The sequence below is a fragment of the Anomaloglossus baeobatrachus genome, chromosome 4, assembly GCF_048569485.1.
Source record: "Anomaloglossus baeobatrachus isolate aAnoBae1 chromosome 4, aAnoBae1.hap1, whole genome shotgun sequence".
Classification (NCBI taxonomy): domain Eukaryota; kingdom Metazoa; phylum Chordata; class Amphibia; order Anura; family Aromobatidae; genus Anomaloglossus; species Anomaloglossus baeobatrachus.
The window spans coordinates 504,451,825-504,467,916 of NC_134356.1; the positions used below are offsets into that span (position 1 = coordinate 504,451,825).

At 41.1% G+C, this 16,092-nt stretch overlaps 1 protein-coding gene across 5 annotated transcripts in view; it reads right to left on the minus strand.

Annotated features, from left to right (window-relative positions):
• ATP8B4 (ATPase phospholipid transporting 8B4 (putative)) overlaps nucleotides 1-16,092 on the minus strand; it is a 500,578-nt gene that overhangs the window by 74,080 nt on the left and 410,406 nt on the right. For all 5 annotated transcript variants that reach the window (XM_075345819.1, XM_075345815.1, XM_075345817.1 and 2 more), the window contains exon 18: nucleotides 10,107-10,222. In XM_075345819.1, the coding sequence (XP_075201934.1) occupies nucleotides 10,107-10,222 (116 nt within the window). The remainder of the gene's footprint in view (nucleotides 1-10,106; nucleotides 10,223-16,092) is intronic.

Below are 16,092 nucleotides of genomic sequence, written 5' to 3' on the forward strand. Positions count from 1 at the left end.
AAGATAAATATACATATTATATACATATTATATATATATATATATATATATATATATATATATATATATATATATATATATATGTTAGGTCCAGAAATATTTGGACAGTGACACAAGTTTTTTGGTATTTTAGCTGTTTACAAAAACATGTTCAGAAATACAATTATATATATAATATGGGCTGAAAGTGCACACTCCCAGCTGCAAAATGAGAGTTTTCACATCCAAATCGGAGAAAGGGTTTAGGAATCATAGCTCTGTAATACATAGCCTCCTCTTTTTCAAGGGACTAAAAGTAATTGGACAAGGGACTCTAAGGGCTGCAATTAACTCTGAAGGCGTCTCCCTCGTTAACCTGTAATCAATGAAGTAGTTAAAAGGTCTGGGGTTGATTACAGGTGTGTGGTTTTGCATTTGGAAGCTGTTGCTGTGACCAGACAACATGCGGTCTAAGGAACTCTCAATTGAGGTGAAGCAGAACATCCTGAGGCTGAAAAAAAAGAAAAAATCCATCAGAGAGATAGCAGACATGCTTGGAGTAGCAAAATCAACAGTCGGGTATATTCTGAGAAAAAAGGAATTGACTGGTGAGCTTGGGAACTCAAAAAGGCCTGGGCGTCCACGGATGACAACAGTGGTGGATGATCGCCGCATACTTTCTTTGGTGAAGAAGAACCCGTTCACAACATCAACTGAAGTCCAGAACACTCTCAGTGAAGTAGGTGTATCTGTCTCTAAGTCAACAGTAAAGAGAAGACTCCATGAAAGTAAATACAAAGGGTTCACATCTAGATGCAAACCATTCATCAATTCCAAAAATAGACAGGCCAGAGTTAAATTTGCTGAAAAACACCTCATGAAGCCAGCTCAGTTCTGGAAAAGTATTCTATGGACAGATGAGACAAAGATCAACCTGTACCAGAATGATGGGAAGAAAAAAGTTTGGAGAAGAAAGGGAACGGCACATGATCCAAGGCACACCACATCCTCTGTAAAACATGGTGGAGGCAACGTGATGGCATGGGCATGCATGGCTTTCAAAGGCACTGGGTCACTTGTGTTTATTGATGACATAACAGCAGACAAGAGTAGCCGGATGAATTCTGAAGTGTACAGGGATATACTTTCAGCCCAGATTCAGCCAAATGCCGCAAAGTTGATCGGACGGCGCTTCATAGTACAGATGGACAATGACCCCAAGCATACAGCCAAAGCTACCCAGGAGTTCATGAGTGCAAAAAAGTGGAACATTCTGCAATGGCCAAGTCAATCACCAGATCTTAACCCAATTGAGCATGCATTTCACTTGCTCAAATCCAGACTTAAGACGGAAAGACCCACAAACAAGCAAGACCTGAAGGCTGCGGCTGTAAAGGCCTGACAAAGCATTAGGAAGGAGGAAACCCAGCGTTTGGTGATGTCCATGGGTTCCAGACTTAAGGCAGTGATTGCCTCCAAAGGATACGCAACAAAATATTGAAAATAAAAATATTTTTTTGGGTTTGGTTTATTTGTCCAATTACTTTTGACCTCCTAAAATGTGGAGTGTTTGTAAAGAAATGTGTACAATTCCTCCAATTTCTATCAGATATTTTTGTTCAAACCTTCAAATTAAACGTTACAATCTGCACTTGAATTCTGCTGTAGAGGTTTCATTTCAAATCCAATGTGGTGGCATGCAGAGCCCAACTCGCGAAAATTGTGTCACTGTCCAAATATTTCTGGACCTAACTGTATATATATATATATATATATATATATATATATATACTGTATATGTATAGTGTAACAGAATAGTCCACCCTAAAAGAACGCCTTCTTCATTACTTGAAAAACTATTGAACATGGGACATCAGGTATTTACAACAGAACGCTATAGTAGCGTGTGCATCAACGTGTTTCTGGTGTGCATCCACCCTTAATCTTTATCCCTCTGAACAGGAGGTGGATAACAGCAATGGTGAGCTGGATTTACTACTACTATAAATGTTTTTCCCAGCTATAGGCTGTTTTGCCTATTATATTTATAGCCAGCATTAGTGTGCATGTTCCACTATTGTTTGTATCCTTACCAGCACACCTTGAATTTTTTAATTGCGTTTGTTATATAAGTGTTTAATAAAATACTGTTTTTGCATTAAGGTAGTGTTACTGACTCTTTTCTTTGTTTTTTTGAATGCATATATGGAGTCACTACCAGGGATTTTGTATCCTTTATGTCCTTTATAGGGGTTATGGTGATCATCTGTGACCACCAAAAATCTCCCCCACATGGTTATGTTCAGATGTTGTTTATATTTATAAATGAAGTGTACAAAAGTAATCAAAACTAACAGCTTTATGCTGGGGGAAACATACATAATTGACATTGGCATGATCATAGCAAAATGCACTGTGAAACATATCCTGCGTAGTTAACAATGCAAAAAAAAAAGATAAATTAATGAAAAACACTGAGTGACAAAATTGCATTTTTTTAATTTTATTTTTGTTCATTCCCCTACTCAAAAAAAAAGAAATATGTATTATGTACACCATAATGGTGCCAAGGAAAACTGCTATGCTGTCCAGCAAAAAAACATGCCCTGATAAAGCTACAGTAAGTAGAAAATAACATAGTTAAGCTGTTGGAATGCTACACCACAAAATTGTTGACATTTAGTAAAAAAAAAAAAAAAAAAAAAAAAAAAAAAAAGTGGTTTTAATATGTAAATATTCTAAAACATTGAAAATATACATTTTTTGGTATGTCTGTTCTCTATAAAAAGCCTGCAGAATAACAACTGATTTAGACTTTGTTCACTTACAGGATTATTGATACATATTTTTCAGCAGCCAAAACCTTCCCTTTTGGCAGTAGGTTTCACTGCGTTTAAGCTGCGTTGTGTGTGAATTACACAGACAAGGTGGCCATAAATTACCTAAGGTGTTTGGAGCCGTGTGCAGACTGACGCAGAGGACAGAATTGGCTAAAAATTGCTATGCTATTCAAGGCATGGGGAAACGGAAGGCATCTTAAATTTTTTTTTATACCAAAACTCCCCACCAGGTGAAAAAGTGGCACTGCACAGTGAGCGTGCCTTACAACTGAGTCTGCAAGACCTTTGCCGAATCGTGTGCTGTTAGTGCAGTTGTTTTATGAGAATGCCAGGAATGCTACAGCTGCACTGAGAGCCTTTCTTGTTTGAAAGACCTTCACACACACATAGCGGTCCAATGGCTGTCAATTCGCTGAGACAGATGATGACATGTTTTGAGGCAACAGGGTTACTGAGTGTTCAGCCAGGGCGCGGGCGACGACCGGTAAGCAGAAAGGTTGTGGAGGACATTGCCACTGCCATCGTGGAACAGGCCACGAACAACCCTGCTAAGAAATGCACTGCACGAAGGGTTTCCAGGCAATTGGGACTCCCGTACAGCACAGTGTGGAAAGTTCTCCGAAAGGTCTTGCGGGCATAACTGTACAAAATTAGCCATCATCAACAACTTCATCCTCGTGACAATGAAACCTGCATGACATTTGCATTCATGTTTTTGGCGAGAGTGGAAGTGGATGGCAATTGGCCATGGAATGTTTTGTGATGCGACGAAGCGCATTTTTACGTGAATGGAACGATAAACACACAAAACTGTTGCATAAGGGCTACCGAAAATCCACATGCGGTCGAGGTGGTTCCACTGTATTCGCCAAAGGTAACTGTTTGGTGTGGCTTCACCTCATCATTCATCCTCGGACCGTTCTTTTACAAAGAAATGAGGCCAACTGGGGTTGCTACCTGTTCCATTGACAGCAACGAGATACCAGGCAATGCTGGAAAAAGTGGTCGTTCCGCAACTCCAACAGCGGCAGTGTCTTCAGATCACCACCTCCATGCATGATAAAGCACCTCCTCACATCGAAAATCGTGTGAAGAACGTTCTGCGTGCACATTTTCCTGATGACAGGATTTTGAGACGCTCCTTCCCTAACACATGGTCACCGCGTTCTCCCGATCTCAATCCTTGTGATTTTTGGTTGTGGGGACACTTGAAAGAGCATGTTTATCGGGGAAATGTTGACACCCTGGCTGACCTCAAACGCCGCATCATTTTGGAAGTGCGCAGCATCCCACCAGAAATGTTACACGCAAGTGTCGAGCATAATCTGCATAGGATGAACATGATCACCATGCATGCTGGCAGCCATATTGAACAGTTATGCTAGTTTGTGGAATAATTGTTACATCTCCAATTATCGGCACACTGTTTTTGGACCGCTCGCTCACTGGACAGCACCACTTTTTCACCTGGTGGGGAGTTTTGGTATAAGAAAATTTTGAACATGCCTTTCGTTTCCCCATGCCTTGAATAGCATACATACCAATTTTCAGCCAATTCTGTCCACTGGGTCATTCTGCACACGGCTCCAAACACATAAGGTTATTTTATAGCCACCTTGTATACAGTAAGTATCAAATATTCCATAGAGGTTAATGATTGAACATTTATTCATGACACCTTGTCGTAAAGTAGCAAAACAGAGGGAGGTAATTAGGAATATAGAGTAATTACCGAAGCATAGGAAACAGGTTCTTTAATAGTAAAACTTGGGAAGAGTGTCCCGGGGTATTGAGCCCTAGATTTTATCATATTTTTTTAAAACCTTTCTTTTAATATATAAGCCTTTCTCCAGCGGTATGGTACTATTGACTCTATTTATAAACTTCTCCACCGTCGTGTGGGAGGGCAGACTGCTTCCAATGCGATGGGGAGATAAGGTATGCACACCAGTGACTATGTAAGGGGAATACATGAAATAGCAGAAACTGCTGTGTGAATACTGACTTGAAAAATCCAATAGCTATATGTAAGAGTGAAAATGTGAAAAATGGAATCTGCATTACTGCCATGAACATATGAATCAAGAGAAATTTAGCTACTGAATTGATCAATGCAATAGAGCCCCAACACTACGCCAAAGTATTTCTCTACGTTGGGGTCCCTAGCTTGTGTGCGTCCTCTCATGCAGTTAAAAAACTTACCGTGTATGGGAAGCTGAGACCCAGGCTATTTATGCGTATGATATGGATTGGCAATAGGTGTGGTTGGGGAGGGTTCACAAACGAAAAACTACTAACAATAAGGATAACGTTTGGAACACCATTCTAAGTCTGAACTGGGTGCAAAAACCTAAAAAAACATCACTATGGGGAGATAAGGTATGCACACCAGTGACTATGTAAGGGGAATACATGAAATAGCAGAAACTGCTGTGTGAATACTGACTTGAAAAATCCAATAGCTATATGTATGAGTGATTGAACATTTATTCATGACACCTTGTCGTAAAGTAGCAAAACAGAGGGAGCTAATTAGGAATATAGAGTAATTACCGAAGCATAGGAAACAGGTTCTTTAATAGTAAAACTTGGGAAGAGTGTCCCGGGGTATTGAGCCATGGGCTCTAGATTTTATCATATTTTTTGAAAACCTTTCTTTTAATATATACGCCTTTCTCCAGGGGTATGGTACTATTGACTCTATTTATAAACTTCTCCACCGTCGTGTGGGAGGGCAGACTGCTTCCAATGCGAGTCAATGGTTTTCCGTGCTATCTACAGAATTCTAGCCGCACCAATCACAAGTGGGTCCTCTTCAGTAGTATCTGGTAAAATACCCTCAACACCTTTGGATCAGGGGTCAATCTTATTCCATACACCCTTGCTAATATTTCCAAAACATTGTTCTAGTATAGTCCAAGTCTAGTACATTCCCAAAACATATGTATAAGGTGGGAATCAGATACATTACAGTGGGGACAGCATGAGTCATTCCTTACCGCAATTTTGTGTAGGGACGCAGACTTTTTAGATTTCCTGTGTATTAGGTATACCTGAGATACTCTCTGGGCCTCTGATAGGGATAGACTAGGCACTGAATTCAAAATAGAATCTCACTGATCATCCAAAAGAGGTCAAACATCTTTTTCCCACCTGTCTTTGATATTAACGGGGAATGCATTAAGTAGTGTTCTATATACAAAGCGCAAACCCCTCACCAACAATGTCAAGGGATTGGGATCTATACGAAGGTTTCTATTTTTTATTTGAGCTGCGTACCAGTGTTGGAGCTGTAAAAATCTGTAGAAAAATTTATGGGAAATGTCAAATTCAGTGCACAGTTGCTCAAACTGTTTCAGTGCATTGTTAAGCTGGATGTGTGCCACCGTCATTACTCCCCTCGCTTCCCAGTCAGAACACTCTAGAGTTTGAAGTTCCGGATGGCTAGGACTGTGTCACTATGGTGTAAACAAAGAGCAATCCGACCCTTCTGCCTCTATCCCAAACTATATAGATCATGGGCAGTCGGAGCTTGAGATAATTTGCTTTCCCCCTCCAAAGCTTCTACCATATACATTGGAATTTTCCAAGAGCCACTCTGAATAGCTAGAAGACCATTTTTCTCCAATTCACCAGATTTATCCCAACCTTTCAGTTGCTGAATCTAAGCTGCCAGATAATAGAACCAAGAAATGGGAATGGCCAGGCCCCCATTTGTTTTCTCTCTTTGAAGGTCCTCCAGACGAATTTATCCTATTAGCTCTCTGAAAGTACCATGCCGGGATCCACACCGGAAAATTGTGTAATATGTAAAGCAGTTGGGGCATTAAAACCATTTTGATCAGGTGGTTGAATATTTATAACTACATAAATAGACGTGTTAGGCTGGTAAGGCATTCAGTAGTAACCCCACTAAGCTAAGCAAAACGCTACCCTTGCCGTGACGAAGCTGCCTTGAGGTTGTCGATATGTGTGTTTTTCTTCCTGCTGTGCTGCGTATATAATCTAAAGCCAATGCTATGCTGGCACTATCAGGCTGATTCTATACATACCTGTAGTTGTCAGCTCGGATGTTTAGGTTTTGAAACACAAGCAAGTGAAGTTTATAAAATCATCAGCTTCTTGAGTGACAGCAGCTGAGGATCAGATAATATATTCATAATTATCCCCTCCCCCTGTTAGAATTAGCATAAGTATTATACCATCGATTCATTTTTTCACTTGCAGGCCTGTGTGAGGTCATACCCATGTGACCAGAAGGGGCGGGGCCTCAGTCAACAGAAAAATGTTGCTTGGTGGTATCAGCTTTGTTGGCTGAGGCCCCACCCCATCTGGTCACAGGGGTATGACCTCACAAAGGTCCTGCAAGTGAAAAAGTGAATCGATGTTATAATACTTACGCTATTTCTAACAGGGGGAGTGGATAACTATGATTCGTTTGTCTGATCCTCTGCTGCTGTCACTCAAGAAGCTGCTGATTTTATAAACTTTACTTTCTTGGATTTCAAAACCTAAACATCCGAGCTGACCACTAAAAGTATGTATAGAATCAGCTATAGCACTGGCTTTAGGTTATATATGAAAATCCTGGTGATTGGTTCCCTCTAAGTTACTTATGGCAGTCTATTTGGTCTATTATATGGGTTGTCTACTGTCATGGTTCGCTTCCCGTCCACATGGCTAGGGGGCGGAGCCTTCTCTCGGGCCTCACTTCCGGACCCTGGATGCCTTAAAAGCTGAAATTTCCAGTGAACCAGCGCCGGCTATAAGCTTAGCACTGCTTTGCCTGTGATTGCTGGTCCTGTGAGTGATATCCTGATCTGTCTGTTCCTGTGCCCCCGTCTGTGTTCCGTCCCCTGGTCGTCCCTCCTGTCCTCTGTCCCCTCTCCTATTTCCCCACACGGTTGCTCCCTCCGGTACTGACCTTGGCCTGACTTTGACTCCACTTCTACTCGTTCCTCCGGTCCTGCTTCTGCCCGTACGGTGTTTGACCCAGCCTGCCTGACTATTCCTCGCATGCCCTGAAGCTCTGCTTCTCAGCTGTGCTGTGAAGCAGTGTATGAGAACGCTGTGTATTTACTTCCAGGTTCTCGTTGCTCTGTGTAGTGTCTTCTGCTGCAGAGCTCTGGCTCCCCCTGGTGGCAGCTTGACATCTACTACTCGGACAATCACTTTTCAGTACTACGTTTCCCCTCTTGTAAAATAAGAACACATACTCACCACTGGTGCCGGCATCATTCCAGCGGTGTCAGCACAGTCACTCTCAGGATCATGTAGCTGTGAGATGTCACAGGATACCCACAGCCAATCAGTGGCCTCTTCACTCTTCCTGTCCTCAGACACATCACATACATCAAGAGGAAGTAAAAAAAAAGCAACAGCGTCTGTAAGCGAATTTAAATTTTAATCATTTATTATGTTTGTGGACTACGGACCACACGTATAGTTTTTTTTTCATGCTTTAATTCTAACGGCCGTGGTTTACTGACAAATTCCCCCGTCTGGACTAGTCTGTGGACATCTTGGTTCAGGTTTGTTCTCTGTCATCTCTCATATCATTTAAGATACAGCTGAGAGTGTTGTTCAGTGCATACATTTATTTTCAGCATAACATAACTATTTATACTTTTGTCTGATACATTTAGTGCAGAAATATTGGAATTATGCCTTTCTTTGTTGTTATCTAATGGATATCCTCAGCTCAGAGGGTTACTACTATATCCTACTGGTGTAACACAGAGGTTGGGAACCATTTTTCCCTCGAAGCCATTTGGATTTGTATACCATCATTTAGGGGTCATACAAAGTTATAAACTTGAAATCGTATATATGGTCAAACAATTAACTCACCCCTAATGTGATGGCTGGAGCTGCTTCTTTTTAATGCGATGTTAGGTGGTTTTATTTATACTACTTGCAACTACTTTTCCAGTTTTGAGTCAGTACATCACATAGGAAAGGCTGGGACATTCATATATCACAGAAAAGTCTGGGTGCATCTATACATCACAGGAGAGGTTGGGGCATCTATACATCACAGACCAGACTAGGGCTAGAGCATCTATAAATCACAGAAGAGGCTGGGGTATCCATACATCACAAGAGAGGATGGGGCATCCAGACATCCCAGACAAGGCTGGGGCAACTATACATCACAGGAAAGGCTGGGGCATCTATACATCACAGGAAAGGCTGGAGCATCTATACATCACAAGAGGGGCTGGGGCAACTATACATCACAGGAAAGGCTGTGGCGTCTATACATCATAGGAAAGGCTGGGGTATCTATACATCACAGGAGAATTTGGGGCATCTATACATCACAGGAAAGGCTGGGGCATCCATACATCATAGGAGAATCTCTGGCATCCATACATCATAGGAGAATCTCTGGCATCCATACATCATAGGAGAGGCTGGTGCATCCATACATCACAAAACAGGCCATTAATAGTAGAGTTTAATTCATTAAAGAGGTGACTGTACATATATGATCCATATATATGATCTATATATATCCATATATATATATATGGATCAGATGACAGCAAATTTCCAATAGGAGGTTATCGCAAATGACAATCAAAGCTAGTCATTCCAAAGTACCGTAAATATTTATTTATAACAAGGAAGCTACAAACCCACTAAATAATAAAAAATGAAAAAACTTTAAAAACCCCCAAACGATTATTACTAGAAAAAAAATCTGCAGAGGTGCAACAGCGCTAAGCAACTATGAATCAATAAAAATCACTCCAGACCTATATAATGTATTCAACAATATTTTCTTCTCCAATAAAACATGATTATTAGCACATAGTAAGAAAATGTTTTATTCAAAAATAGACATCAAGACCCAATTACACTGGAGGGTTCTGGTAAGAAAAATATAATAGTTGGAGATATACTGTGAGAACACAGACATACAAATATATGCATATGGATTTTACATTTCTGTGGTATTGGTTAATGTTATTTAAGGGGCATTTCCCAGAACCATCTGATAGGTGATAAATATATGATTGATTGGGGACCCCACTGTAGAGATGACACCAATTACTAAAACAAGGATCCTGAGCTCCCCATTGCTACTCAATTTAGTAAATGCACTGCTGCTCCCCTCAATCTTTATAGAGTAATATCGCACCATTAAGTAAAAGATACTGCTTAAGAGAACATCACAACAGTCAGCCATCAGGGATTAATAAGACTGATTGCTTCCAGCCATGAGATATGCAGGGCACATATAAAGTACAATTCCCCATTAGTGAGAGGTGGCATACTCACATTGAGATGTTCTGAAGTTGTGTACATTAATTCTTCACTGCAGACATGAAGCCTCTCATATAGGATAGTGTCTGCACCTTTGCAGTAAAGTTTAATTTGTCCTTCAGGATTTCGCACTGGTGAAAAGGAACAACCTTGTTAACTATAAATAACTAGGTGATGCATGTAAAAATCATACCATTCTCAAAAACATATATAAACATAAAGTAAAACAATATTTTGATGCTATCTTGTTTACAATGTGTCTAGGCCAGGGGTGGGCAATTCAGTTTCCGAAGGAGCTCCAGAGACAGTGACTATTGTGAACAGCCAAATCAACAAGCCAAACTTAACTGTACTTATTATTTTTAATAAATTTGATTATTTCACATAAATTTGTACAACTTTACAATGAGCAGAAATATGTATGCTGCCTAGCTTCAAAACCATATAATTTACTGCTTTTAATAAAATTATAAATTATACTGCTCCAGTTACTCTGCTTTTGTATGTTGATCAACAGCTACTTCATGCACTATGATGCCCCACAGTCACCACACAGTATGATGCCCCACACAGTATGATGCACCTCACAACCACTCACAGTATTATGCCCCCATCACCCTCAGACAATATGATAACCCCACAGTCCACCCACACACTAGTCTGGACCTCAGAACCCCCTACACACAGTATGATGCACCTCACAGCCACTTACACAGTATTATGCCCCCCAACACCCTCACACAGTATGATAAGCTCACAGTCCATCCACACATCAGTATGGACCTCAGAACCCCCTACACACAATATGATGCCCCTAAAGTTCCCTAACATAGTATGATAGACTCCACACCCCCTCACACACAATATGATATACCCACGGACAAACCACACAGTATGATGCCTCAACTGCCCACTCATACTGTGTAATACACCCACACACAGTATGATGTCCCCACCCAGTATGATGCACCTCACAGCCACTCACACAATATTATGACCCCATTATCCTCAAACAGTATGATAACACCACAGTCCACCCACACACGAGAATATACCTCAGAACCCCCTACACACAGTAAGGTTCCCCCCACAGCTCCCTAACATAGTACGATGGATCCCACATCCCCTGATACACAATATGATAAATCCCACAGCTCCCCACAATATACCCACAGCCCACCACATACTATACAGTATAATACTCTCACACACAGAATGATGCAGTTCCTAAGGATGCAGGTGTCAGCGAAATTGAGACAATGGGTAGAGAGGAAACTGCGTGGTGCAGTGCGTCATGTTTCCAACCCATTCGTGGGTAGAAAAGAACAGTCGAATGGTTGAATGTGGTCTGGTCTAGGGCTTCCCATATCTTTACTTATTGTAGATAACCACACTGATAATTAAAAACAATTTTTTAAAAAGTGGTTGTTGGTAAAACAATATATAAAAATTGCTAATGTACTTTTACTTCCAAAGGTGCTCCTATTTTTTGCTTCTACGAAACCCATCAGAACTGCTTCTAGCTCTTAACTTGACACAGGAGATAGTTTTTTTATGTTTGCACACCATTGGTAAGCTAGGTTAGCTAACAATATCAGTAAGTCAACCAGCAACTTTTACCCAGCACCGATGACTTGCGAATACAGAACACGTTCTGGGATAAAACCAAGAACTACTGCACTAATCACATAAATCTGCAGATATCAATACATTCAGGTCAGCCAATTGCCAAATGGGCCAGTATAAGAAATTGGAAGACTAAAGGCCACTTTACACGCAACGACATCGCTAACGCGATGTCGTTGGGGGTCATAGAATTCGTGATGCACATTCGGCCTCGTTAGCGACGTCGTTCCGTGTGATACGCACGAACAACCGTTACCGATCAATTTTACTTACCTTATCGTTGATGGTTGACACGCTGTCCATTTCCCAAATATCATTGCTGTAGCAGGACGCAGGTTGTTCGTCGTTCCTGCGGCAGAACACATTGCTATGTGTGACACCGCAGGAACGTGGAACATCACCGTCTCTGCGGCTGGCCGCAATGAGGAAAGAAGGAGGTGGGCGGGATGTTTGGCCCGCTCATCTCCGCCTCTCCGCTTCTATTGGACGGCCGCTTAGTGACGCCGAACGAACCGCCCCCTTAGAAAAGAGTCGGTTTGCCGGCAACAGCGACATCACTAGGCAGGTAAGTAGTGTGACGGGTGTTAGCGATGTTGTGCACCACGGGCAGCGATTTGCCCGTGACGCACAACCGATGGGGCGGGTACGCACGCTAGCCATATTGCTAGCGATATCGCTGAGTGTAAAACGGCCTTAAGAAGTAAAACAAAAAAACAAACAAAAAAACAACAACAAAAAAAACAAAAAGAAAAACCAAAACAAAAGAATCTTTTCAGAACACATATTTTCAGCACTTCCAAGCAGCTGAGAAATTCTGGAGACTGCTGCCCCGTACAGCCTAACTCTGTGACCATCGATCAGGGCTAGGATAAGAGGATAGATGAAGGCCTGCTGTACGGTGTATTTATTGCTATATTATATTACGACCTATGTTGCCTAAAGGCCACTTTACACACAGAGAAAAATCTGCGGCAGATCTGTGGTTGCAGTGAAATTGTGGACAATCAGTGCCAGGTTTGTGGCTGTGTACAAATGGAACAATATGTCCATTATTTCATTGCAACCACAGATCTGCCAAAGATTTAGCTCTGTGTGTAAAGTGACCTTTAGTGCTTTATTACACGTTTATTCATTACTAGCTTACTTTCACACTTGCGTTCACAGTGCATTGTGTGGCGGATGTGACTGATGTGTTGCAAATAGTGTGGTAATAAAGGTAACGGATCCCTGTGAAAGAACGTTTTGCGGGGTTTTTTTTAACTGGGAAAGGAGATTTGCTGAGAGAGAGTAACTAAACGACTGATGCGCCGCGGGTCGGCTGCAACGGAAGACCATCCGTTTCAATCCCCCCTCAATAGAAGCCTATGAGGAATAAACAGATTTCTGCAATGGTTACCAAAATTCCTCAAGGCGGCGGATTGCAACGGATGCCGCACAACGCAAGTGTGAAAGTAGCCTTAATCTGGGTTTTGTTTTGTCTCAGTGCTGCACTGTGTATTCCTTATTACTACGTTATGCTTTCACTTCTAGTGCCTCAGTACTACACTGCAAGTTAATTCATTACTAGGCTATGATTGGGCTTCTGCTGCCCCCGCCCCTCTGTATACTGATTAGTGGATTATGCTGTGCCATGCAGGACCTGAGGTTTTGTATATTACAAGGTTATGATTTTACTTGCTGTACCTAAGTTCTCCACTGTTAATTACTAGGATATGCTGGGACTTGTAGTATCCCATGGTGATTGTTAGGCTGGACTCAGACGAGCGTATGGCATCCGATGCGACATGCTAATGACTCCCGGCTTAGGCTCTGCTGCGAGCATGAGCCGAGTGTCATGCGACTGTGACCCGATCCCGCAATTGGGTCACAGCTGTGAAGCTGAGGACGGGCGCTGCGGAGGAGAGAGAGGGGTTAATCCCCCCATTGTCAGCGTGTGCGTATAATGCACTGCACTGGCATAACATCCGACTGCAGTCCGATGTATATCTCACACCCATTCACTTGAGTGGGTGCGAGGGAAACGGCTCGAGCAGAAAATCGCAGCATGCTGCCGCTTTTCTCGCATCCAGAATCTGGATGCGAGAAAAGCTGAGCAACTGCTCTCCCTCAATGACTAACATAGGTCTGAGTGCAATGCCAGATTTTCTCGCATTGCACTCGTCCGATTTTCACGCTCGTGTGAGCATACCCTTAAAATAACAGCTGGTTCAGGGATTTGGGAAAAAAGCATTATAGCCCAGTTTTCACTGGATTCAATTGCATTGGCATCCTTAAGACATGAATACAGTTGAATAATTGTCTACGGTAAGGTGCAAGAGTATGAGCGACTCTCTGCCCCACCATCCAACATATTTGCTAATGTGCAGGAGAGTCCACACTGCCTTCTCGGGAGGACATCAAGGGAAATGGGAAAGATAACTTTATTGGGCAGAGTGGACATGTTCATTTTAATGGCTGCAGTGGATAGAATTTTTTTTCATTTCGGGTGGCAACATTTATTGCATTATGTATTGTATAGATATTATGTATTGTATCATGTATTATGTGAGCATTGTGTATTGGATTATGGGGCATTGTGCATTGTAACAATTATTAAGGGGGCATCATGGTTTGTATTATGGGGCCATCGTGGAATGTATAGTGAATAATAGGGTATTAGAAACTGCGGAGAGAAGGGTGCATAGGGTGTTACCCGATAAAACCAAGAGATAAGAAATAAAGGTGCACTCACCTATAGATGTTGTAAGGAGGTCACAACACCTAAAATTGCATAATAACAGATAGGAGACAGCTGCAGTGACACGGACTTGCTGAACTTTGTCCTGTCTTTAATATACTGTCCTGAGGAAGGGGGCAGAGACCCCTGAAACGTGTTGACCTGTATATGTACTAACAAAAAACGACACAAATTAATTACTACCTATTGTATTGGTGACAAGTGCGGCGGTGAACCCCGGTTTTTCCTGTGAAAAAAACTCGTAGTGAATAATGGGGGCATTGTATATTGAATTATGTGGGCTTTGTGTATTGGATTATGTATTATGGGGGCATCGTGTACTAGATTATGGGGGCATTGGGTATTGTATTATGTGGCAAAAAAAATAAAGCAATCAAAGTTTTTGTGGGGAGAAACTCCTATTCCACATGGTGGTATTCTAGTTTTCTCTACAGATGATACATTGCAGTTTTTAGGTGAATTCACAGTCTGATCATAACCCACAAGTGGCAGCATGCATAAATATTATTCCTAAAAAATGCAGGGTCCGACAAAGCTTATATGTGAGAATTTTACCTTGAAATAATTACATGACGTAAGGATTTCAAAAGAAATCATGCTCTATTTTATGATGGATTCAAGAGCTTAAAAACTAGATGAAATGTTTTTGCATCTAACCCCATATAAACATAAAGATATGTATTTCAATCAGTGTCTTCAATTAATATTAACAAGTATCATAGGCTCTTTATTTAATGGCTCCAATTTGTAAATCAATCGAAAATGTTTGCATATAAAATCAACCATAGCCTAGTTTTTCTCTCTTCTACAGATTCTATTCTCCGTGCTCATTCCCTCTGAATATGCAAACATATGTTTACTGGTCTCACTTGTCTCCGTGTGGATTAGCAGACACGAAAAGGGTGGATAGAGAATTGTGATGAATACCAGAGATCTCTTGTCTATTCATGGTTTTGGTTAGAAAAAAAAAATTCTGAGGACAACCGCAGCTTACAGCCAATTTGTGTTTTAGAAGCTGATTTTTTTCCACATAGCCCATATGAACGTTCAACGTCTAAACTGAAAGAAATATCTTCTATAAGTAATGGGTTTCCTGGCTCAGAAAGAACAATAAATTGAATTGTAGAAATAAGGGGAAATTAGGATTCATTTCACTTCTTGGTATTGTGATGTTAAGGGGAATAAGTTTTTTTTTCAAAATGAATAGTTACTTTGAATATGTTAAAATGAAGTGTACACCTCATTAATTCTGTGATATTCAATTATACTGAATTTTCTGCAATATCAAATGAACCATAACGTTTTAAATAAAAAAGGCTGACTCAAAAGAAAGACTGTAGTCTGGAAGGGAAGATTCAGTCTAAAGTGTGAGAGGAGCAAGCTGGGAGAAGAAGATGGATTGAATACGGGAACAAGCCAAAGGAGAGTTTCATAGTTCTAGGAAGAGAGCAAGACAAAAAAAAAAAAGAATCAGAGAATACGCATTTGCTAAACTTGTTTTAGTAGAAAGATCTGATTTTGATCAGTTTGGAATTTTTATCTTCCAAAACAGAACATAATTTATGCCTATTCACATGGCAAAATCTTTTCTGTCGGATGGCCATGTTGGTTACAAGTGCCACCCATGCATAAGCCAAA